At 34.8% G+C, this 26,661-nt stretch overlaps 1 protein-coding gene across 11 annotated transcripts in view; it reads left to right on the plus strand.

The window, feature by feature from the left end:
• The window catches only part of Plcz1 (phospholipase C zeta 1), a 560,968-nt gene that overhangs the window by 486,132 nt on the left and 48,175 nt on the right, over positions 1–26,661 (plus strand). For all 11 annotated transcript variants that reach the window (XR_015452165.1, XR_015452166.1, XM_087213511.1 and 8 more), the window contains 8 exons: positions 137–368; positions 5,542–5,743; positions 11,485–11,629; positions 13,980–14,129; positions 15,925–16,164; positions 17,626–17,782; positions 20,925–21,041; positions 22,049–22,221. Coding sequence is in view for 9 of the 11 variants with exons in the window: in XM_087213511.1 (XP_087069637.1) it covers positions 137–368; positions 5,542–5,743; positions 11,485–11,629; positions 13,980–14,129; positions 15,925–16,164; positions 17,626–17,782; positions 20,925–21,041; positions 22,049–22,221 (1,416 nt within the window). In the remaining 2 variants the exon portion in view is untranslated. The remainder of the gene's footprint in view (positions 1–136; positions 369–5,541; positions 5,744–11,484; positions 11,630–13,979; positions 14,130–15,924; positions 16,165–17,625; positions 17,783–20,924; positions 21,042–22,048; positions 22,222–26,661) is intronic.

Here is a 26,661-nt window from a genome sequence, read left to right on the forward strand (position 1 = left end):
TTTAATAAGTACCAGCATAAGTTTCATTTTAAAGTATGAATTCCTATATACATATTGCATGAATATGCTAAAATTCATTTTGTGCATTTTTGATACTCACATTGTGAGCCTACCAGTCATTTTTTTTTTTAAGTAGGATAATGACAGACAGAAACAAGGAAAAATCACAATAGAAGAATTTAGATCAATTTATCGGATCATTGCACACAGAGAAGAAATTGTTGAGATTTTCAATGTGTATTCTGAAAACCGGAGAATTCTTTTTGAAAGTAATTTGATTCAATTTCTAACACAAGAACAATATGAAATTGAGACAACTGAAAGTATTGCTTCTGAGATTATTCAGAAATATGAGCCCATTGATGAAGGTATGTTTACCTTTCAAAGTTTTAGCAGAATTGTTATACACACAGTATTTTTTATGAATTATGGTTAGCAGATTTAAATTTTGAATTGGTCAACTTTATTCTGAGCAAAATAAATGAAAGAATGACATGTTATTTTTGTATTTTGTGCAAAAGTATGTAAACCTTTTAGAAAGATGTAATGTGTAATCATGACATTCTTATTTTACTGTCTAGCTCTCTGTTTCCATGTGACTCTAAGTGTCAAGAATTGAATTAGGTGTGAAAGTAAGCTCAGGATTCTGTTACCTATATCCCATTAGGAAAATGTGTCTTGATCTCATGAATAAGATAAGAACTCAGTTATAGGCAGTTTTCTATTTTTATGGATTAAGGTGTTTCAAATGTAGATGAAAATTAAATGAGCTAAGTGAAAACAAATCTAGGAAGGAAAAGAATTACAAAATCACTAATTTTCCCTTTATACAATCGATTGCCCACAACTGTATGTCAGCTTTCTTTTTGTTACTGTAACAAATACTTGCGATAATAAGCTTAAAGAGGAAAGATTTACTTCACAGTTTTGGTGGTTTCAGTCTGTGATGATAGGTCCAATTGCTTTGGGGCAGTGATAAGGCAGCATATCATGGCAGGCGTGGGGAAGGAGGAAGCTGCTCACTTCATGGAGTTGGAGTTGGGAAGCCAAAGAGAGAGAGGAAGAGGAGAGGTGAGGTCCCAATATCCCATTGAAGGGCACATTCCCAATGGCTTAAGATCTCCAACAAGGCCCCACCTTTTAGTTTTCATCACTTCCCAGACTGTTGGAGGACATTAAGATCCAAGCCACAGTTACAACATTTCAAAAATGTTTTTTTTACTTTCCTTCTTTTTAAAAAACTTATTTTTATGTTTTAGTTTATTTTTAGCTGATACATAAAATATAAAAGTTGTACATATTAATGGCGTATGATGTAATGCCTGGTACACATATGCACTGTGTGATGTTTAAAACAGGTTAAGCATTTATCTCCTCAAACATTTATCATTTCTTTTTTTAAAAAATTTTATTGGTACATTTTAGGTATATAATATAATGACTTTCACCATTGGAGATTTGTACCTTTACATGATGTATCTTGATTTATATTTTTCCCCATATCCTGCCCTCCCTTGAACACCTCTACCCTTCCCTATTTACAAAGTCTTTGTTTCCATTTTCTCAGGTTAATTCCATTCCCTTCTTTCCTTTCCCCTACCCTTCCCACTTCCCCTTCCCCTTTGCACCTTTTCTTCATATTTCACATTATCTGATTATACATTTTTTTTGTTTTTTTAAATTAATTTTATTATGTAAAGGTACAAATTTCCAATGATGAATGTCCTATATTGTATACCTAAAATGTACCATTTATCATTTCTTTATGTTGAAAACTTTCAAATTCCTTTCTTCTAGCTTTTTGAGCTGTACAGTAAATTATTTTTATCTATAATCAGTATATTGTGCAATAATAGCACATTTGATGTTCCTTCATTTTTCGTCTCTCTCCCTATCTTTCTCTCTGTCTCTCTTTTTGTCTCTTTGCTGTGCTGGAGATTAAACACAGGGCTTTCTGAGTGCTAGGCAAACACTGTACCATTGAGCTACACCCCCAGCCCGAATTTCCTTCATTTTAAAATACATAGTCATTTTGTTTAAAGTAAATGACCATTTAGGCTAATGATCATCTAGTAATTTGGAATCTTTGCTCTATCTTTCAATGTGTAAAACATTTCATTTATGGCCATTTCTAAATAACAAAGGCAATCTAATAAAATATTTACATATTTGTATAAAAAATATTGTTGAAGCACAATGATTAACATCAAAGAAATTAACTGACAAAATGCTCCAAATATTTGCTTAACAAAGAAGGAATACAAATCCAAGGACTGCCTTCAAAAGTTGATTTAGGCTCCCATGTTTAACATATGGTCATATCAGTTCTACAGAAACCAAACATATTCCTTCATTGAATCATAGGTTTGTAAATATCCAAGTAGTTACTTGTGATAACCAAGTATAGTTCTAGGGTCTAGGATACAGTGAAGAACCAGGCAGCTGGGTCATAGTCCTTGTGAGGGACACAAGGAGATTGACATAAATAATTAAGCATATAAAAGAGCAATTTAAGAGAGTGCTAAGTGCTATATAAAAATAAAACAGAGAAGGTAACAGAGTAAATGTTCAGGTTGAGTGTTTAGGAGAATCCTCTCTGAGGGTGTGACCTCAGAGTTGAGACTTAAATGACAAGAAAGAACAAGTTGTGTGACCAAATGGGAGAAATGTCGGAGGTCCAGGGAGAGATGAATTGGACCTGAGTTGAAAAATTCAAGGAACAGAAAAAGGACAGTGTGGTTAGAACTTGGAGAATGAGGATGTTATGGTTTGTGTTTAGATGGACCCCTAAAGCCTCATGCAGATGAGGTGAGACTTTCTTTTTCGGAGGTCGTTGAATCAGGAATGTGTGATGCTGGGGTTAAGGGCATGAGATTATGAAACCACTATATGTGAGTGATTAGTTTGTCACCACCATGATGCTGGTAATCTGGATGGAATAAAAGAGGCAGAAAGACTCAGTAAAGGTCCCTTGTTGCTTTTGCTCCCTTGTGCGTGCCATGTTGTTTCTGCTCTGCCATGCCTGTTTGTCATCCTAGCCTTGGAGTTGGCTGATTATGGATTGATACCTCTACAAACTGTAAGCCAATAAACACCTTCCCCTTTAAATTTTGGTGCTGAGTGTTTTGTCTCAGCAATGATAGAAAAGTAACTAACACAGGGGGACAAGTGAATTTGGTGAGATAAGCAGATAACAAACCATGTAGAATCTTGTAGGCCAGAAATAAGATTTTGGCTTCATGACAGGGTTATGAAAAGATTTTGGACAGTTGTAAGCACTGTAGTAACATGACTGAGTGCACTGCTAGGTACAGTTTGGTCTGAGCACCATTGAACTTTTGCAGATTTGCAGCAAGACAGAGCTGGTACCAGAATGGAAAGCAACTATATTACAAAGTATACCTGAGAAGTTCACTTGATTTCTTAATGAATTTTTCTCTAAGGAAGTAGAGAGTTCATTTATAGTCTAGCTGAAGCTTCTGTGTAATTGCACCCTAGAAACAATCGTCTTTACAGATGAGCACTTTCAGTACCACTAATCTAGTGAATATTAAAATAAAGACATTGGCCCTGTTACCATTGAGTGGTCAATTAAATGATACAAAGGAATATTGCTATAGTAGCGCTGACACCTTGGAATTGTGTTTGCATTCTTAGTACAACATTACATTGTTCGTCCATTTCTCCTGTTGAGCTTTCACTTGCTATGGAATCTCTCACACACAGCCAAGACCTTGCATTTCATTTATATGATCCTTGATCATTTTAGTCTTATTAAAACCAATTCGAATTACAACTTTATAGTCCCAAATGCTACCAGGATCCTCAGTCTCATCTGACATTGGTATGTAATATGTACAAGTGACATTTTAAAAAAATCCATGAGATTCGTCCTCATTTCAATCTCATGCTTTTGAAGGTCACAAAAATTATTTTCTTTTCCACTCTATTAGAAAACATATATACATAAACCAATGACTACTACTTGCACAGGGAAAAAGAATAAATTAATGCAAATCATCACTGTTACTGTACATGGTGTGTTTTTTCCACGTGCTCCCATATTCCTAAATTCACATGGTTTTGAAATAGAAGATCTGTTTGCCTATAAACATTTTTAACGCGTTTTTCTAGCTTTTATTTTTAAATCAAAATAGTAATAGCATTTGAATGCTGGCTTTTTGGCTTTAATGATGTCACAAACATTTACTTATGACACTATGTTTTTAGGACACATTTTTAATGGCTCCTTAGTACTATGCCATATTTTGAACTTTAATTTGCCTCTTACACCTATTTATTTTGTTTTTCTAAACAATACTAATGTGAGCATACTTGGACATCAGTCTTTTTCTGAGTTTCTGTTTCTGCAGGATAAATTCCTAGAAATAAAATTCTTATCCAAGGATTACACTCTACTCTAAAATGAATATGCATTCAGCTTTTCTTTTGAGTGTAATTTAACTAGCAGTAGCAACAACAGCAACTCACATTTATAGGGCTAAAATATAGGGGTAGGTTCTCAGGCTATTTCCATTTAATAGACCTGGAGAAGACAGCTAAAATTTTAAGGTCATATAACATGTAAATCGATTTGAAACAAGACTGTTGGTTTCAGAGCCAATATTTTGCTTAAGTCAATAAGTTTAGTATGTGTTATATTGGGTAAAAATATTCAGAGATCATTTACTAAAGATGATCATATTCAAATCCCAGCAATTGCAGTCATAGACATGCACGGAACAGAAATATATACATATTTGCACCAAAATATATGTACTGGTTGTTTATAGTTACACCATTTGTGTTAGTCCCACAGAGTAAAATATCTAAATGCTCAATAGAATGGATAAACTATACCATGCTTTAACAACAGAATACTATATAGCAATGGAAATACACCATGCATAACTACATACAACTATAAGAATAAATCTCAGAAACATAGTGTGCTAGCCAGGGATTTAGTTCAGTGGTTCAGCCACCTGCTTCCCAAGAGCAAGGTCCAGAGTTCAATCCCTGGTACCAAAAAACAAAACAAAAAAACCAACAACAACAAAAAAAGAGAAACATAGCATGCAGGAAAGGAAATCAGGCATTAAAAATGCATACTGTGTGAGTGTCTGTGTAAAGTACTAAAGCTGGAGAAAACTAACCTACACTCCTAGCAGCCAGACCAATACATACTCGTGGGCAGGGCAGAGACTTGTAAGTTACTAAGAGAGGCTTCTGAGGAGAGGAGCTTTAATGTTCTGTTTATCTTGGTGCCTGTTAATCAGATGGATAGCTTGAGGAATTTCATTGATTTGGGATGCTTGTATTTTTAAAATGAAAAAAATCAGAGATAATAAAATGATATTTTTTGGAACGTAGATGTGGAAGAACTAAAGGTATTCAATTGAAAAATTTGTTTCCAAAGACAAATTATAAATAATATTAATTCTAAATGATTGTTTTAGAAATTTACTACTAAATCTTCAGGTGAGATATGATTTATTTACTAATGATATTTCTGCATTCTTTTAATTTTATTTTTTCTAGTCAAGAAAGCACATCAGATATCACTTGAAGGGTTTACAAGATACATATATTCATCTGAATGTCTACTATTCAAACAGGAGTGTACAAAAGTTTATCAAGACATGACTTATCCATTAAATGATTATTTTATTTCATCTTCACATAACACATATTTGGTGTCTGATCAATTAGTTGGACCAAGTGACCTTTGGGGATATGTAAGGTATTTATTTTTATTTTTAAGTCTGTTACTTAAATATGGTCAGTAGAAAGGATACATTTTATTGGAAGCTTCTGGTGGTGTCTACCTCAATGATGCAGAGTAAAAGATCAGGCTATGCATAGGAAACAGGTATTTTTATTTCTACCTATCTTGATGACCCAACTTTTGGATGAAATGACAACATAATTTACTGTATAAATTAGTATCATATATTTTCATTCAAATCCTGTCTGCTGATCTCCATGATTATAGCATCTCTGAAGGTCCCTGAACAATTTGAATATTTCCTATAAGAAAACATTACTTCTCTTACCATAAAATTAACATAACATCAGGACACAAAGCTACAAAAAAGCAAACACATAAATACAGTAAATTATGTAATTTGGCATTCAGTGATAATGATTTTTGTAGATATATATGTCAAATAGTTTACATAGGTTAAAAATAATTCCTGCTGCAACCTCAATTTATATTCTAGTGTTAATACTAGGCTTCCATTAGTCAGGAAGCGGTGATATGGTAGTGAGCAAGATTAACAAAGCCATTCATCTGTGTACAAATTTTAAAGGGTGTTGTCAGAAAAGGCTTCTCACCCTAAGAAGGATAAAGAAGGAGTCATGAAAAGATCTGGTAGGAGATCCATGTTGGACAGAAGCAATGATAAATGCTTGGCATGTTTAAACAAGAGAAAGTCAAGAAATAAGGCTGGAAACAAGCAAATGATGAATGAAGGCAGATGAGTTTGAGGACGTAGACAAAGTTAGTTAAGGAGAGTCTGATTGACAGTGAGAGCAGTGGGAAGACCCTGGAGGGATTTTCCTTGATAGAGTGTCACAATTTGTCTTTGAAGGAAAGACAGGGCAAGAGTGGAGGTGAAGGATGACTTAGGCAGATATTGTAACAGTCCAGGTGATGATGGCTGTGTAGATGGTGAACTCATGAGGTAGCAGCTGCGATGACGAAGTGGCTGAATTTGTGATATTTTGAGGAGGCAGAGCCAACAAGGGTTACCAGGGGATTTGAAGAAGGATATGAGGGGAAGAGAAGAATCAAGAGTTTTGGCCCAATAACCATGTACACAAGGATACTGCTGACTGAAACTGTAAAGTTTGAGAGAGAAGTTCATTATAGAGAGAAGCTCATTGAGGAAAAAGCAAGGGTTCTTGTTGTTAACATAGAACTTGGTTTGAGATACAATTAGTTATCAAAGAGCTGGGTCAAAGTTAATGTGGTATACGTCTCTGGAACTGAGAAGGAATATCCATATTGGAAAAATAGAATTGGAAGTCATCACCATGAAGATGATATTTAAAGTCATGTGTTTGACTAATACTGCTTAAGAAGAAACATAGACAGGAAAGATGTCTTATAATTCCATGAGAATATCAGATTTACAAATAAAAATTACTGCTTCTTCAGTTTAAGATCTAAGTAAACATAAACCTTCAAATTCAAAAATATGTCCTTTTAGAATTCTGTGATGATATTCCAATTTGTAGCTATAATTCCATTGTAGACATTCTATTCATATTTTATTATTCTGATTTTTTAAAAGAGAAAAATACACATTTTAAAACAATTCTATTTAGAAATATGGAAAATTATATCTTAATTCTGAGAAAATGTTCTATTCTACTGCAAATCTAAATTTAATTTAATTGTATTTCTTCTCCTGTTTCTTTACCCACCTTTGGAAGAGGTACCTGAGAAGGAAAATCTTTCAAAATTTCTCTGCTCACGAGAAGTGGTGTAATGTGGTGTTTAAGCATCAATGTTTAACTTTCTGGTACTCACATTTCCTCCCTCTCCTTCATTTGTTAATTAAGTGACAGATACAATCTCTTCATATCTTTTACTTCTTCATTTTTAAAAGAGCAAGACTAATACCACGTGCCATTTGGCATTCAACATTTTTTTAAACAAAATTCACATTTTATTTAGATTGAAATAAACCATACAAAATTTTCTTCACCAAAAATAACAGCAATATTTTCTGTATTATTTCTAGATAAAGCACAAAACATTCATTTTGTAGGTTTTCAGTTTTGCTTATTAATCAAGGTGAGGCAGTAGATAAGAGTCATGGAAAAAGACAAGAAAACAGACCATCAGTTGCCTGTATGGATGACCTCTGATTCTGCCTCGATGATGAAGCAGAAGTGTTCAACATTTACCTGCTAAGAAGCTTATGTCATTCAACATTTTAATCCATCAACAGCTTCTCAAAATTTTTTATTGCTAGTTAAAGTTCAAAAGCAAATAGAAAAAATATTATTCATATAATACAAAGAAACTTACCATAAAATTATATTTTATGCTCTACTAGGTTACAGAAAGTATTTAAGGGAAATTTTATTGATAAACAGATGAAATAAAGATAACAGTAGGAATTTTATACCACAAAGTCCTGTACAAATTCTAGGACGCATGTGGAAGTTCACTCATAAGCTTTCTAGCAGTCAAAGCCAAGAGAGAAGTGGGATTATTAATAAGATATACAATAATGTTAATAAATAAAAAGGGTCACTTGGAAGAAGTAGGGTGTGTCTTTACCGAATAAGAATTAACTTCATTCATTTTCCAAAGTTGACTCATAGTGAAATAAGAGCGAGTGGACTCAACATCGTCCCTAGAGAAGATAAAAGTGTCTCTTACACGACTCTGAATATAAGTAGTTGGCATGACATGGTGCAATGCTCTTAAGTACCTTTTTCAGGAGCCAAACCATGTAGTCTGATTATGCAGCTTTGGAAGGATTGGCTTGACCTATGGATCAAACCAAAACAATGTAGAGAAGCAGTGAGAATCAGTATTACTTATGAAAAGCTTTCTTCTATAACTAAGTTTTTGATAGCTGCCCTCTCTTTCTGCCGTAGTAGAGAGCTCAAGATTGTGCTTTGACAGTAGCCCAGAGCACTGATACTCGGTATTGATGAAAAAGACAAGAGAATTTACTTTGCTAATCAACTAAGACTGGGCAAGGATCCTTTCTTGGAAATTAAGAAACTTTACAAATAATTATTGCTTCTTTTCCAATTTAAAATCTGAATAGTACATCAACAACCACAAGCCAAGAAGCATGTTTATTTAGAATTCTACAAAAATAGCCCAAATCAGTACTCATACCCAAAATTAGGTGTTTACCTTATTTTTCTGTAGAAATATTAATGAATTAGATGAATTGTTTAGAAGTGTAATCTAGATACATTCCTTCAACACAATGTCAAGTGGATAACAAACCTCTGAAATGTAACATGTGTATCACCACATGCCTGAATAAAGCAGGGTACACTAAAAAAAATAGGAAACTTTATAACCTCAAAATAATTTATTAATCATTTAATTTTATATTTTGTCTTGGTGAAGCCCCCAAGACCAGTAAGATTCACCAATTTCCTTTTCCTTCTAACACCCTACCTCCTCATATTCTTTCCATCTTTCATCTGTTATTCCCCAGGGAATACAAGGGCTCTGCTTCTGAATCCACCACACTGACTTGGTGCTGTAATTGCTTTAATTTTCCTTAGCCACATTCCTTAATACTCCTTGTCATCTCCCTATCAAGGGACTAGATATGTTGCCTAAGAAGTACTAGATCTAATAGGTACATTTTCTTGTATGGTCTTTTGGCACTTCCTGCTTCTGTTTGGAAAAACTATTGATTTGTATAAGCACTGGATACGCTAGAATGCCATGACATCAGGCAGGGTTTCCCAAATCCTTCATATTTTATGTCAGATGATTTTTGTTGTTGTAAAGATCTGCCTTGTATATTGTAGGATGTTTACCAACATCCCTAGCCTTTACCCGGTAGATGCTGGTATCAAATCTTCCCACCACCCTCAGCAAACAAAGATATGTCTGGACATTGCCAAACATCTCCTAGGAGACAAAACCATCCCCATTGAGAGTGAGTGTCCTAGAGGCAGTGGACTAATTGAATATGCTTCAGGGACAATAAGTGTTTACTTGTTTTTTATGGGAAAATAGTTTTGTGTATAGCAAAACAACTTCTAAAGAAGTCTTCCCTAGCAGACCAATACCAGTTCCACGATCCTGTCATCTCAAGTCAGCCTTCATTTGATTCAAGATTGCATTTCGGAAAGATCAATTTTATCTGCCTTCCACTTTTCTTTGTACACTTTACAGTTCCCATTCTTTTCTAATATAAACACAATAAATATTTACTAATAGTCAACTGTGTGTCAGACAGTTTTTATGAAACTGAAATTTCCTGCTCTCCTGGAACTTAGAACGTAAAAAATAGGCAGAAAATGCAGGATTCTGATCCGTGGTACTAGTCAGCTTGCCGTGTTGGTGGTGAGAGCGCTGTGGTTGGCATCATATGTTAGCTCTGTGCCAGGCCATGGTCTCAGAAATTAAAAAGAAAGATGTGTCCAGTTCAGTGCAGCTATGTGTGTGCATCTGTGAAATAAAAAGAATCTAGGGGCTGGGGATTTAGCTCAGTGGTTTCGCCGCCTGCTGCGCAAGCTCAAGGATCGGAGTTCGATCCCCGGCGCAAAACAAAACAAAACAAAAAAAACGAATCTTATTGAGATACATATATTTTCAGGAGTCAACAAAACATTTTTTATAAATGTATCAATACATTTTAGGGAACTCTAACAAAATATAACCTATTTTATAATGACATGCAGTGAGCTTCTCTGTATTGGCTATGAAGACTTTGAGACATCTCTATTTATGTACCTTCATTAATACTGAGTCAGTAAAAAATCTGGGTCCAGTCAGTGCCAACTGACAAGATAGGTAAAAGTACCTGTTAATAAAGCATTCTGTCACTCCTCTCTTTTAGTAAAAACACTGATTCTTTTAGTAAAAACAAATGACTATAAGCCTAAGATTTAGGTCAAGAGATAGGTTTATTTGACAAATGTAAAATCAAACTCAGTTTTAGATATCAGCTGAAGTGGAAATACATTTTCCTTAGTTCAGATGAATCTGTGAATTTAGTGTAATCTGATGTAGCTCCTAATTTTCTCTCAGTAAAATTTTGAGTGAGGTAGACATAGATTAAGGTATTCATGCTTCCTTTGCATAAATTTTAATTTCCCCTAGCTCTTGGTTGAGAATTAAGAGATAGTGTTACAGGAAAGTTGAGAAGATAAAGAATGTTTACTAAGCTCTCAAGCCCTCTGCTTTCCTCTAGTTCAATCCAACATTTTTCTACAGGGAGCATATTCTCTCTCTCTCTCTCTCTCTCTCTCTCTCTCTCTCTCTCTCTTTCCTCCCTCCTCCCTTTTTTTTCTCACCGTGTATTCTATTCTGCAGAACTTGAGATAAGGAAAGAGTCAGATAAAATTTTAAGTAAATATTTTATTATCCGAAAATGTCTTTGAATGCTATCTCATCCTAGTGATACAGCACTGAACAGTAGATATCACTCCAGCAAAAATTATTTGGTTTGAGGGTAAGGATGTTTTCTAACTACAACTGTGGAGGCAGGCAGCTTTCTTCTTCCTATGAACTAAACTTTGAATAGAAATAATGAACGGAATGTTTGACTAGAAAGAAGCAAGTGTTATGCTGTACTTCACACATAGTTTGTTCTTCGTTTTTGAGGTTGTAAATTTAAGCTAAAGACTCACATCTTATCTTTATGAATGAATTTATGCATTTGTTACAAAATCACAAATAGTCTTTTGAATATTTTGACATTATGGTATATATTGTTATCTGTCCAGGAATGATATGCTATTTTGCTTAAATTTTGCTAGTGCCCTTGTGAAAGGATGCCGATGTCTGGAAATTGACTGCTGGGATGGATCACAAGCAGAACCTGTTGTATACCACGGTTATACACTCACCAGCAAGCTTCTATTTAAAACTGTTATCCAAGCAATACACAAGTATGCATTCATGGTATGCAACTATCTTTTAAAAATTGTATTTATTTTAAAAAGAATTAATTATAATTTATTCTCTTCAAAATCCTGTAATGTTTGGCCTTGGTTTAGACTTGTGATATTTTATTTTATTTTGAGATAAGGTCTCTCTGTGTAGCCCAGGCTGCCCTTGAACTCACTGCAATCCTCTTGCCTCAGCCTCGGGAGTACTGAGATTACAGGTGTGTGTCACCACGCCCAATTTAGACCTGTGATATTTAAAATTGTGGGTTATGACACAGTAGTAGACAGTAGAGTCCATGTAATGTATAGTTACAGATACATTTATCAAAGTTATACTGAGGCAGTAAGGTGCATGCTATTTTATGAAACTTTTTGCTAAATCCTGTGTGTGTGTGTGTGTGTGTGTGTGTGTGTATGTATTGTGATGTAATGTAATATATATTTTTTTTGCTATAGGTTATGGGCAAAATGTTTTAAAAATATTGATCAGAATAATAATAAACATTTTCCAAGTAATCAATTATTTCATTTTCAAAACAAAAATCAAATGTATCAATAATGCATTATCTATTGTTCACATTATTTATGACTATAATTGCAATAACAAAGAATATTCTAAAGTTTATTTTGGATTTGTAATTTGTTATTCAATTTATTAAAGTTATAGATTTAAAGATCTAGGTCTTTGTATAACTAAATTCATTTTATAAATTATAGTCTATACATTGAATGGATATTAGCAAACCCTCAATTTTTAAGGAGTTTTGAATAGTGTTTAGTCTCATTCATAAACTTGGCTAATTATACATATTCAGGCATTTCAAATTGTTTTTGTAAACTTAATATGCTGGATTTTTTTTCTTAACTTCAATTATAGTGCAACTGAAGTGATTTAAGAAAGTCTTCCAATGTGTACCTAATAAACTTACAAATCTAGCAAACTCAAAGTTCTGTGTTAATGATTACCTGATGTATAAGTACAAATTTAAAAATCACACATTTATATTTATTGCTCTATTATATACTAACATAGAGTGTAAAATAAATATTCTCAAGATAGAAATATCAAATAAGCAATTTCTATGTTAATATAGAAACATTGTGATAGGGCATTGATTCTCTAATTTCTGAAGATTTCTAAATCCATATCTCTCTTCCAAATTCTATCCTGAATCAAAGTCAATATGTGCAACCACATTTGTGACATTTCCACTTGACTGTTGAATCAACACATTTGACTGAACATATGTATTTGATATTAAGCTTATATTCCTCTTTCTATCCTGCTCTTCCTATGACCTTTCTTTTTTCAGCTGCTGGCCTTTCACATGCTCAAACTAACGTCATTGTTGTCAACTTTAACTGTTCTCTTCTTCTCTTAGACCCTTCCAGCCGTTCATCAGCAAATCATCTTGCCTCTACTTTCAAAACATCTTCTGATTTGACTCCATATTTTTATTTTACCTTTGTTCTAATTTCTTAAGCAATGTGTTTTGATTATGGGACTGAAAAATGAAAAAGTAGAAAATTAGCATTTCCCTTGACTGTTAAGGTTTTCCTTAAAATATTTAAATCTTTCTCTCTCTCTATATATGTGTGTGTGTATGTATACAGACAGATGTGTATATGTATTAAAATAAAATATGTAATATTCTTTTGAAATGTGTTAGTCAGTGTTCTGCTACTGTTACAAACACATGGGATAGTCTACTTAAAAAGAAGAAAGAATTGTTTTGATCCATGATTTTGAAAGTTTCAGTCCATGGTAGGTTGGCCCCACAGCGCTTGGGCCTGTGCTGAGGCAGTACATCATGGCAGAGAAAAATCATTGATCTCAGAGTCAGGACAGCAAAGACAGAAAAAAGGTAGGTGCAGGAGAGAAAAGAGGCAGCTTCCTATTACCAGCAGACCTCAACAAGGCTCTACCTCTGAAAGTTTCCACGACTTAGCAATATCGCCAAACTGGGGACTTATCCTTTTGCACAAAGGCTGCTGAGGAACATTTAACATACAAACTGTAGCAGGAAACTTGTTTTTCTGCAAAAGATAGAAAACTACTATATTACAGATGATTTTCTATAGCAGTATATGTAGCTCTACCTTCTCAATGGGCCTACATAATTTGTTTATATGAAAATGATATTATTTATTTAAACAAACACCCACTGATGGATGCTTCAGGTTTTTTTCTCTATTTTTGATGCAAATAATAATGATTTCCTTTATTATTGTCAAATGCCAAAGTACTTTCAAAATCCATAAAAATTTTGAACATTAGAAGTGAGTTTTAAAGTAATTATATTAATTGCATTAGATTATTTAAAAAGTTTTGATAATAACCATAGCAATGGTTAATTTTTCAGACATCTGAGTACCCAGTGGTTCTCTCTTTAGAAAATCACTGCTCCACTGCCCAACAGGAAGTGATGGCTGGCATTTTGCAGACTACTTTTGGAGATTCCCTGCTTTCTGATATACTTGATGATTTTCCAGACAGCCTACCGTCACCAGAGGTAATGTTTGTTTGAGGAGCTCAGGTTATGGACGAATGAAACAAAACAAAATATCACTATTATATTGGCCCATGAGACAAGGTTAAAGACCACAAAAATGCTTAGCTTTGATTATTTAGTGAGGTGAATCTTTGTCATGTGTTTCCTAGGAAAGGTTCTTCTGGATATATAGGTGGATAAAGAGAATATATAAAGGAAATATTATATATATATATAAAATCTCCCACATTTTGATTGTCATATATCATGGGTCCATAATTTCTAGGTTATTAATATTAAGCACCAGGAAATTGATATGTTTTATAGGTAAAAGGTTAAAAAAGAGGCAAAAAGTTCAGGCTATAAACAGAATCTGCTACATATGGCCTTTTTTTAAAGCATTCCAATACATAGTTATTGAAGTTTCAACTTCCACACTAAAGTAAGGAGATGGTTTTTGACAAGTAAATGAGGCATTAGAGATAAAATGTTTTGCTCATACTCCATTCTTCATTATGTAGAAAAGAAAAACATCTAGAGATTGGTTAAGGAGGCCTTAACTCTAGCTCCACAATTCAAGATTCTGACTCCCTAAAATTGAATAAGATCTCAGAAATTTGTCCCCTTTACAATTACCCCCGATAATACCTTTGGCGTGTGGCTGTACAATGAGTGCACTTTGGTGGGAATAACATAAGGATCGTAGTAAAAGTGAGAAGTCCGAAGATGGTGATGTAATTTGAGTAGATGCCATAGGATAACAAAAGGGAAGTAAGAATTGAAACTCTTTGGAGAAAAGAACTTTACTTCAGAACTCAGATTTCAGCTTTATATATCACAGCAGATACTTAAACATGTATTTGTTAAATGAGCAAAGTTTTGAAAAGGGTAGTGGCAACTAAGTGAGGGAATGGAATCAGAAGCTTCAGATTTATATCTGTGACCCCGATGGTGATGTTTTGGTATGTCCTTGGATTTATGGACAGAAAGTACTATTAAGTTGCTGATGCTTGCATGTAATACAGTCAAACTGATGAGGCTTTTATGTGTAAATCTTTGATGTATACTATACTCCATGTGGACACTGATAGACATTTTTATATACTCATCTCATTGAATAGTTTCCATATTGGCTAAGAGAGCAATGACCTAAAGTTTTTAGTACCAAAGGTTGTAACATTCTAACTTTAATAGTGTAGCAAGTATTTTCATATATGTATACTATGTTGATCACCTGCTTGCCTCAGAGACACAATACCCAACACCTACATTGTAAAGGACAGTTTAATTTGGCTCATGGTTTTGGGATATTCAGACCATGGCAGTAGCTATAAGACATGGACATCATGGAAGAAGGAGGTGGCAGAGCAAAGCTGCTCAGGCTGAAAAGCAGAGCAGGGAAAAGCATCAGAGAGGAAGAACCGAGGGACCAGATACAGTCCCCCCAGTCACACCTCCATGACCCATCCAGACACATGCAGAAGTGTGCTTTTCTAATCCTCCAGACAGCTCCCAGGCTCATCAAGTTGACACACCCAAACTTAACCATCATGTGCTATTCAAATTTTTTAAATAGAAATTTCTGAAATGTAAGAGATGGCATATGGTCAATCCCAGTCATAACAGGTATTATTGGGGGTGAGTTAGAGTCGATGCTGTAATATCACTGTATAAAAAGGGGTGTAGAAAAAGAGAGGCCTTATGTATCTTACTACTGCAGGCTGATATGAAACATGGTGAAGCGCTTTTTAATGACTATTCCAATGCAAATTACCTAAGTGTGTAACTGTACCTGTCCTTCAAATTGTTTCTACAGGCATTAAAATTCAAAGTCTTAGTCAAAAATAAGAAAATAGGAACCTTACAGGAAACCCGTGAGAGGATAGGCTCTGATAAGCATGGTAAGGTTGGGTTGTGGGAAGAGGCAGAAACGGAGGACGAGGAGGAATCAACAACCACAGAAACATATGAAAATTTGTTGTCAAGAGACAGCCAAGGAAAGGAAACAGAGACAAAGAAGGCACTTCCGGTAACACTTTTTTCCAAGAAAAAAAAGGTGAGATGAAGCTTTGTGAAAATCTTGCAAATGATTGAAAATTTGCAAATATTCTTGTTGGTGGAGAATTGAAAATATTCTGGAGAGAGAATCTTGTCCTCCTAAAGTCTCAAGTCTATCATTCAAAATTTACTTTGAAAAAATTGACAGTGAAAAAGAAAATTTTAAAGTTACCTCTTACCCTGTACCAGGTGTTACTAAATTTTTTCACTATAATTGAAAATTATCATGGATCCTTATCCACTAAGTATGATGCAGATAAACAATATAATTTCTCTGTCCTCAAGTGGAGACAAATGAGATCAGTGTTTAAAATGTATAGCTTTATAAGTGTGTCTATTACTGTGTCCGTTGGAGGTCACTAGCTTGCATGGTTTAAATAAAATGAGAGTTAATTCATTTATCTATCCAGATGAAAAGAATTTAGAGAAAGGAATTTAATTTGAAAAATTGTTTGGTACATAGCATCTCAAACAAGGTCAACAGAATTTCATTTTTTCTCCAGCTTTGGTCCCACCTTCTCTGTATTGGCGCAAGTCTATTGGAAAAATTGTGCTTTATATTCTTTCAAATTCAAATGCAGTGGAATGCCTATTTAATTCTCAGTGGAGTAGAAAACAATTTTTTTTTCATTGACTATGATTTGTTTATCTAGACAGCCTTGAACCAATTACTGATGATGAGGAATGAACAATTTTGATTTGCAGGGCCCAGTCTATATGATCATTATGTGAATGCATGGATCTAGCACAAGCCGGGGATATTTCCTCAAAACAAAACTTAGGAAGTGTCTAACAAAAGTACAGAGGAAACACATGCTGAGTATAAAAGAGCAAATATTTCCTATACGATAGAAGTTATTCCAACTGATTGCTTTGGTAACACATATACTAAATTGTTGGATCAAATTGGAAATATGTTTGACTGAAATTCCTAAATTGTTAAGTTCATGAGAATAAGCTGAGATCTTTGGGGAAAAGAATATAGCAATAATTGTTATCCTTAATATGGACTATATTAATTGAGTTTTTTAAACTTAAGCCTATGTGTTAGCTACTTTTCTCTCATTGCTGAGACAAATACCTGACACCCAAAGTCCAAGGGGGAAAGGTTTATTTGCCTCACAGTTTGTAGAGGTTTCAGTCCATGATCAGCTGGCTCCAAGGCAGGGATGGCAGACAGGCATAGATCATCACACACTAGATGCAGCCACCTCAGAAGAGAAAGCCCCACCTCACCTACATGAGGGTTTGGGGGGACATCTAAACACAAGCCATAACAGCTTGCTCAAATTATCATTAAATATTATAGTCACAAAATAGTCACACTGACTTGTCCAAATAGTTTTTGAGGAGATAACCTTATGAAAAGAGTAAAATTGCCTATTAAAAAAACTTTTTTTTTGAAATTGGATTTTTCAAATGGTGTAAAAAATGTGAAATTCTGTCATTTTGTTTTTAGATCAGGAAGCTAAAAATAGCTCTGGCTTTATCTGATCTTGTTATTTATACTAAAGCTGAAAAGTTCAGAAGTTTCCAATATTCAAGACAATATCAGCAATTTAATGAAAATAATTCTATTGGGGAGACACAAGCCCGAAAACTTTCCAAGTTGAGAGGTAAAATCTTACAATTGAAATAGATGAAGTATTTAAATCAATTATAGTCACTGCTGAGGTGTTAAGATGGGTCAGCAATATTTATAAAGTCTATATTCTCATAAAATGTCAACATATTTAACATAATTTAGGAGTTATGTGCCTCAAGTTAAGTTTTATTTCACAGAATTTAGCCATTGGTTGTCTTCTTTAGGTTGACATTGTAGTTGAGCTTGTCCAGTGTGGCTACTTTGGTCCAGGGGGCTGGGGAGGCGCATTTGGGGTGCCTTAGAGGCAGAAGAACCGACTTGCAAGGCATTAGGCTTTATCTCAGAGGGAAACTTGGGCTGGAGAAGATCGCAATCTCAGAAGCAGCCCGAGAGACTTCAGGCAGGGAGGGAACCAAGAGGCTTACAGCAGGGAGGGAACCAAGAGGCTTACAGCAGTGAGAACTGAGACAGGAAGAACTTTGTGCTTCAGTTGGCACCGAAGAGCTGAAATTAAATGTGCAGGTTCTATGCCTACGAGGAGGAGGGAGAGGAAATGGCACGCAAGGTGGAGCCCTAGAGTATGTACTGCCACCTCCAGAGGTCACACTTCTCTGTGTCACCTTCTTCTTCCTGTTTAATTCTAATATGAGGATGTTCTTCTGTTTGGTAGCACCAAAGATGACACACAGCTAGGGAAAGAGAATGGGAAGCAGACTGCATTGGCTTCTTGGACTCATGTGATAGGGAATGTCCCAGACTTAAAAGGAATGGGAAACTAATGTAATGGCCAGGAGTTATTCTCAAAAAATTGCAATCATTTGCCATTTTGTATAGAAACACTAGAGCAAGAAAATCAGCCCTTGCCATTGACTTGAGAAAAGCTGTTTGGAAATGCATGCTGACAAGTTCACTAGTCAACCTCATTGGGCTGTGCCAAGGTATCCGAGGGCTCTGAACCGTCCTTTAGCTTGTATTCTCAAATTGCCTAGTAGAATTACCCTGGATCTTTTAAGGGCCTTTTTAAAATAATGAAAATGCAAATGACAACTGTGTATTGGGATTAAAAAGCCAATTCAACAAATCTGGATTACAGTTAAATAATAGAATAGGGTAGAATAGTGTAGAGTAGAATGGAATGGAATGAAACAGAACAAAATGAAGTAACAGAATAGAGTAGAATAGGGGTATTGTACTGTTTTATAAAACAAATGTGTGTATAGGCAGGTGTGTTTGGTTGTGAGTTAGGTGTGTGTGTTTGGTGTATTTTGTATTCTATGGTGTGGAAATAGAGTTTGAATGACCTGCTTTACTAGCTGACCTCTGTCCCTTCAAACTACTGGATAGCTTTTGTTGTTGCTGACGAGGAGACCTCTGGACATAAGAGAAGGAGTTATGATTCGCTCAATCTTATCAGATTAAATACTTGCAAAAATTTTTTGGAAGGGTATTAGGTAGTACTGAATAGAGCCATAAAATATAGCATCACCATTTTTCCTTTGCAGAGCACAGAGTACTTTTATTGCACCAAAGTCATTAATAAATAATGAATGATGTTGGCAATGATTGAATTGCAAAGGTACCTAGTATAATTACAACCATAAAAACATCAATAAAACAAATGTGGTAGATGAAGGCTATTGAACTAGAATAATTCTCACATTATTTTAGTAAGTAAAAATTGACAATTTGTAAAAGGGAATAAACAATATGACTCAATTTTAAAAATTATCATATAGATAGGAAAAAAGGAAAAGATACATACCAAGCAGTTTTCAATTGTTCTTAATTGAGTGATGAGATGGTATATGGTTTTCTTTTTTCATTTGATTTCCTCATAGTCCTACAATGAACATGAACTGCATTTGTAATAACAAATCATGTTTAATTTAATTTCTAAAGCTAAGTCTCAGAAGTTACAAAACTGTATTGTGTTATGGGACTTTAGTAATCATTCATATATTAATTTGTAGATGGGAAACATTAGTACCAGAAAAGCATCTCTTCTGCCTACGAATAGATATCTCTTAGCCCTACATAAGGAAGCATGATACACCCATGCTTATTTGTACCCAAATGGCTTCAAGGGCATGTAATTTTTAAAACTAAATATTGATGAAATTAACAATAATTTTTAAATTGATGAAGACTCCTAAAGAATAATACTTATATGGACAGAAGAAATAATTCTGATTTAGTTTCACTAGCAAATATATTGTGGACAGGAAGGAGAGGGAGTGAAGGGAGGACCCCAGAAGGTCGCACTCTTAGTGACCAATCTCTTCCAACCAGACTCCACCTTCCAAAGCCAGTCAGCTGTAATGAATGCCTTGAAATCCATTCACCCGCCCAAAGGCCTTCTCTGAGCACATGAGGCTCTTGGGGGGCATCTAGATATAAAACGTAACAGTATATTTCAAATTTCAATGAAATATGGATTAGTAGAAATATAAAAAGCACATTTAAAAACAGGTTAAATATATAAGTGTTTGTATATGTATATACAGTATATGTATATTAGTCAAGAAAGCACTAAAATAATTATTGAGAGGTAGGTGTTTTTTGTTGAAGGGTTGTAAGCAGAAATTTAATGAATTTACAGGAAGATGCTGGAGTGGAGGGGCTGGGACCTGAATCAATTAGCTTGGGACTCTTACTGAACCCTGTGCATCTGGGAAATGTTCAATCAAGTTAATTTCGCTAGACTCCTACAGCTTCATTTGGCTTTCATATGATTTGATTCTAATATAAAAATCGAAGTTCAGAAAAAACTAAAGTGGGGGAAATGCTAATTTTGTTTTTAAAAGAAAGTATTTAATTAAGAATTTTATGTGCTTTATATTAAAGTGAAATTAATTTGGATGTGAAAAAAAGAAATAGAAATATTTGAATCCATTTTTTTCCTCAAGTGAATTATCAGTGTACATAAATTATATACTATAATAATTATTAAATGATAATAGTGACTGTAAACATAAAGGCATGGGATCCATTTTAATTTTTATGAATTACAAATATTTTTTGAAAACAATAAATATCAATATTAATGAAACTTACAGAATTATATATAGAAGTAGTAGCTTAGTTTATTTTAACTCTTTTATAATGTTTTAATAATTTTCTTTCTCCCCTTTTTCCCTCCCTCCCTCCCTCCCTCCCTTCCTTCCTGTTTTTAGTCAATGAATTTATTTTTCACACAAGGAAGTTCATTACCAGAATATATCCCAAAGCAACAAGAGCAGACTCTTCTAACTTTAATCCTCAAGAATTTTGGAATATAGGCTGTCAAATGGGTATGTTATATAGAATATTGAGTTGTTTGCAAGAATAAGTTAAAGTGAATTCATTTTATGAATTAAGGAATAAACTCTTTATAAAAATTTTTTGGCCTTGGGGGTTTTGGATTCAGGCACTCAGTGTTGAATCGTTGGTCTTGAGAGGTGCATTCATTCATAGATGGCTTGGAGAGGATAAATCTAGGTGGAATATAGGGCGTGGAGGTTCAATTTATGAACTGTCGTTGTGGGATATATGTGGTAGAAGAAACGAACAAGGAAACCAAAATGAGCAAAAGACTTTGAAGATCAAAGTCTTTTGATTGAAAGTTGAGCTCAAGGGCTCTTCAAATCAAGTGACTTCTATTGTTTACACTTTGCATGATCTAGATCCAGCCTTGAAAATGGGCAGAACATGCAGCTCGGTTATGCATTGTCACAGGCTCTCTTGGTTTCTAATTGCACAGCTGGAACAGGACTGGAAATAACAGGCCAGCGTCAGGTGTGAACCCTTCTACTTCTCCACTGTAGCAAGACCTCTAGGGTTGAGCAGAGTGGGGTGCGGGGCCATGGGGGAGGCATGTATTGAGATACTGCTACGCTTTAACAATTACCATTCTGTTTCTTAATTTCTCTTCAAATGACAACAGCACCTCCTGGATTTGAAAGCTTGTGATATAGTTGGTGTCTTTGTTCCCTGAATTTAATGAACTCATTTTCTTTACTTTTATATTTCTTGAATGTTACCTGACATGTACACTGTTCTTCTGTAATTCATACTATGTGCCATTTTGATTACTTTAGTCAAATTTATATGGTGATTTAATTTGTAGAATGAACTTTACAACTCACCAACATACATTAATATAGACACAGGAGAAAAAGGATTACAAATCAAGAAATATTAGGTTGATGATGCTTTTAATAAGATATATAATCTGTGATCAGATTTCAGTAACTTATTTAGCTGTATCTCTTTAACTGTCACCCTTTCCTAATAACATCAAAATACTTCCTTCTCACAGTGGCCTTAAATTTCCAGACCCCTGGTCTGCCTATGGATTTGCAAAATGGGAAATTTTTGGATAATGGTGGTTCTGGATATATTTTGAAACCTCAGTTCCTAAGAGATATTAAATCAAAATTTAACCCAAATGATTCAATAAAAGACAACGATCCAATTGCAATTACAATAAGGGTAAGATTAATGACGTCTTCTTCTAATTTTTCTTGGTTATTATATCAGCTACATAGTGTTCATTACTCTTTTAAATTCCATTGATTTGCCTTACTGACTTTCAAGTTTCTGTTAATCTTTTCAGGTGCTATAAATGGGCGGTATTGCAGCATGATTCCATATCTGAAAAATGTCTTTCTGTTGTATTTTTACATGAATGCTTACCTGCCCATGAATACAAATATCGAGGTTAAAGCCTTTTCCTTTCAGGGAGCTATTTATATTGTTCTCCTGTATTTCAGCGTTTACCGCTGGAATAGGGAGATCCAAATTCAGTCTGCTAATGACCTTGTGGACGTACTACTTTTTCTCCTTTAACTTTTAAGAATTTTACCAGGCAATCCTAGAAAGTATTTTCCTTTCATCGGTGTCTAGAACTAGGCTTTTGTAGTTCAGGATATTTTTCTCCCTTATATCTATGGACCTTATTTGATTGGTTAGAAAAGAAAAGTATCCCCATGCTTTCTTCTAGTATATGTTTTCTGTGTTTCATTTGCGTGAGTTTAGAACATTCCCTTTTCCTCTGCATTTTGGGAGAGCTTTTAACATTTATTTTCTATGTTAATAATTTAGTCTCTGTTTGATTTTATTCTTTAGTAATTTTATTGTGGATGTGAATTTTTCTCCTCTATTACTTTACCCCTTCCCCAATGTCATTTACCTAAAAATGCTTCCTTTTTATTTCCACCTGAGTCTTTCCCATAACTCTCCTCATACTACCATCTTACTCCTTTATTTTTCTCCTTTTATTTTATTATAAACTATAATTTCATTGAAAGCAAAAGCAGTTGTCTGAAATGTATTGTTTCCATTAGCACAGATTTTTCAAAACCTCCTTCTTATTCTATAACCCAAGTGCTGTATTTACTCTTTAAAATGTCACTGAATCTTTAGAGTGCGCTTCCCCCACCACTCCTACCGCAATCCTTCCTCCACTGTCTCAGCATCGGAGGGCATAGGAGACCACTCCTCTACTCTAGGCCCCAGCCTTTAGTCCAGCTGGGCATGGGAAGTGTGAGAGCTATTTTTCAGAAATTAACGTGGCCAGAGAGTGCAACAAAGATGGACCGAACTGAAACGCTGCTGGCCCTGGCAGCAGGCAGTGCCAGTGAAGTATGGAGCTGACATTTCTCCTGGCTGTTAATGATTTCATGAGATTAAAATAGGAGACTTAATAGTGGAGAGGTATAGAATGATACCACAGTGGGGGCAGCTGAAAGACTGATTTGTTGATACTCTTTTTAGGATCTGGCAAAGCATTGACCATTGAGATTATTTTATAATGTTCTTAAAAGATGACATTGTTTTGTATTTTTAAAAAATAGTCGATCTAGTTGAGAAGAAGAGGTGAACTGGCCACTTGTGAGATCTCTTCCTACTCCACACTAATCTCCTTTTGTGCTACAGGGACTGCCCTGTGCTCTCTCTTTATTTCCTTCCTCCCAAGTGATTCTGTCTCACTAGCATAGGTAGGTTCCTCTTTCTCTACCTGCTCCTAAATTATTTTTGTTGCCTAGTGCTTTAACCCAACTTTCTCTTCAAACTAAAATATTCTCCTGGATTCTTTTATTACAAACATGTATAGCTTAACCACCAACAGTGGTCAGGTCTTTAATCTGACTTCATTTTTCATAGTCTCTTTAGCATCCTTACCTATTTAATCACCACTCCGTCAGGTTTACAAGTTAAAACCTGAACATCCTTTCCTAGTCAAACTTACTTCTACCGTTTTATTCACATGCCAGTTAATGGGACCCTTCATCCAATCAGCCCAGAGAAGAAGCTTGGCAGCAATTCCAACCTCATACATCTCTCTCACTTCCCATTTCCAATTCATCATTAAATTCTCCTTCTCCCACATGTCTTCCTTATTCATCGTCTTGGTCTGACCTCCTTTGCTGCTGTCCTGTTTCATAACTTTGCTATCTGTCACAAATGTCTTCCTTGGGCCTCTCAGAAATGTTCAGGTAACCTGTCTTACTGCTCTCGATCCTTCTTACGCAGGCCGACGAGAGCTATTTTGCTGCAGTGCTGCTTTTATCATGCATACTTAATATATATTTCTGCCTACTGGCCTACTTCCTTGCCTGTACATTTCACCACTTCTAGCTTTAACCCCATTTCTATGACCACATGGAACTAAGATCCTTCTCTGACTTGTGATTCACCTCCATGAATCTATGTGCTTTTTCTTCTAACTGGACTTTTCTCCCATCCTGCATCTGTCTATTGCATTCTGACTCATTTTTGAAGACTTAGCAATGTCATCTTTTTGGAAGCTTTTTCTTGGCTAGGTTGGTTGTGCTACTTTTTGTAGTTTCCCCCTGTTTTTCCATGACACCCTCTGGATGCACAAATTATATCACACTGCACTGTAATCATTTATCACACTGTATTGTAATCACTTACTTACTTGCTACTTGTCCTTATTCCCCACTTACCTGAGGGTTCTTTAAGGACAAGAAATGAGTTTTGCTCAATCCTGAGTAAGAGTACCTAACATAACATATATGCTCAGTATATGTAGACTAATTGAATGATTTCTTTTTTGGGTTGAGAATAATAGGTAAAGAAATCAAAGGTGCTCCTTCGTTGGAAAGGACCACAGATGTTTACAAACTCCATGCGCTTTATCCTGGCGAGTCCCATGTGGAGGTGTGATATGGAGGGAAACAAGTGGGCTAAATGGCTTTCCCAAGTAGCTGCTGCTGTGGCCATGTGGTTCTTTCCCTCTTGATTATCCTAAGAAGCTTTGTGATTACTTTATGACTTGCAAAAATTGCTGAGCGCATTTGGGAATTAGGGGGTCTAATTGCACTGTGAGCTTCCGTATGTCCCTAATGAAGCCATTCAGTATTTTTTTTCTAATTTTTGTCATTTGAAAACTGAGAGTTTGCATTTATGTCAGTTATTTTCAAGCTTATAAAAACCATGGAACCACCCTCTAAATTCAGAATCTAATGTATAAGGGTTGAAAAAAAATTTACTCTGATTGACCACGGGGCTTTCTGTTTGACATCCCTTCCTGTACAATGGTTCTGGTAGGGAATTTGTAAATTAGAGTTGACAAATTATCTGACCAATATTCTCTAAATTATCTTTCAGTTTCTTTTAAATTAGGCTTTTTGTGTGTGTGAGAAATACCTCAAAACTGAATCTTCTCCTGTTTGAGACTCTCAATTATTTGCAGGGCTGATAGTAGCTAGTGTATGCTGATATTTGGAATCAGTATAATAAGTGTGTATGATAAGTGTTCTTTCTAAATATTCTGATATCTAACTATGCTGACTGGTGCTAATTGAGTGTAGAAATGGAGAGAAGATGGTAGAGGAGAAGAAAGGGAAGTAAAAAGAATTGAGATGCATCATGTGCATGTACCAACCTCCCTCTATGAATGTAATAATTATGTGCTGCACACATATGCTAATAAGTGAAAAATAAATTTTTACAGTCATCCTGGTTTCTAGGTAATGCGTGGACTTAAGAAAGGAAAAGTTACAAATTACCAGTTATTCTTTGTCTTACTTTTCTGGTTTTTTCTTCTCTTTTCTTTTCCCTCCCTGTTTGCCTCTATTCCCACCTTCCCCTCTCCCTTTCTCTTTCCCTCTCTTTTCCTCTTCTTAAATTTAATTATTATTTTGTTCCCTTTTATATAACCTTCAGAAATTAAAATTATGCCTCAAGTTTTGTAACTGTATTTTTAGGCTTCAAACTTTCATTTCTTACTCTAAATTAGTACATAGCATACTTTTTATATGTTCACTTTGCTCTTAAAAGTAGCACAAATTGGGCCTGGGATTTAGCTCAGTGGTTCCACCCCCTGCCTCACAAGCACAAGGTCCTGAGTTCGATCCCTGGTACCAAAAAAACCCCCCAATTTTTGCTTCAATAATTAGGCATTATAATAGTCTCAATAAAACTATTTTAATTATTTTGTTAAACATTCTTTTGATAACTGGTCTGTAATATACATATAAGGTAATTGATTTTTTAAAAATTCAGATTGCTTGTTATGGTAATACAGATAGGAATGGATAATGCAAATTTGCATAAATTATTCAAGTACAAATGCTATTGAAATGTTATGAAAACTATATGGTGCGTTTGTTATATTCATATCGCTTTCAATATTTTAGTGTACATAGTATAAATATAAAGATAGCTCATGTTATCAGAGTTACTCGACCTGAATTACAGTAAAAATGACTGCAAAAATGTTTTAAAAATAAAAATATGATAATGAACCATCAATTTTGGATATTGTGGATTTCTTTACAAGCACATTTCAGTAAAATGAAATGATTTAGACATGTTATTGACATTTATGTGTTGATGTTTGTGGGTAAAAAGTTTAAACTGGCATTATTTTCCAGCGTCCTACTTGTAGGAACTAACTTAGAG

The sequence above is a fragment of the Heterocephalus glaber genome, unplaced genomic scaffold (genome assembly GCF_053883595.1).
Source record: "Heterocephalus glaber isolate CG9 unplaced genomic scaffold, H.glaber_assembly_v1.0 deba00001444, whole genome shotgun sequence".
Taxonomy (NCBI): Eukaryota; Metazoa; Chordata; class Mammalia; order Rodentia; family Bathyergidae; genus Heterocephalus; species Heterocephalus glaber.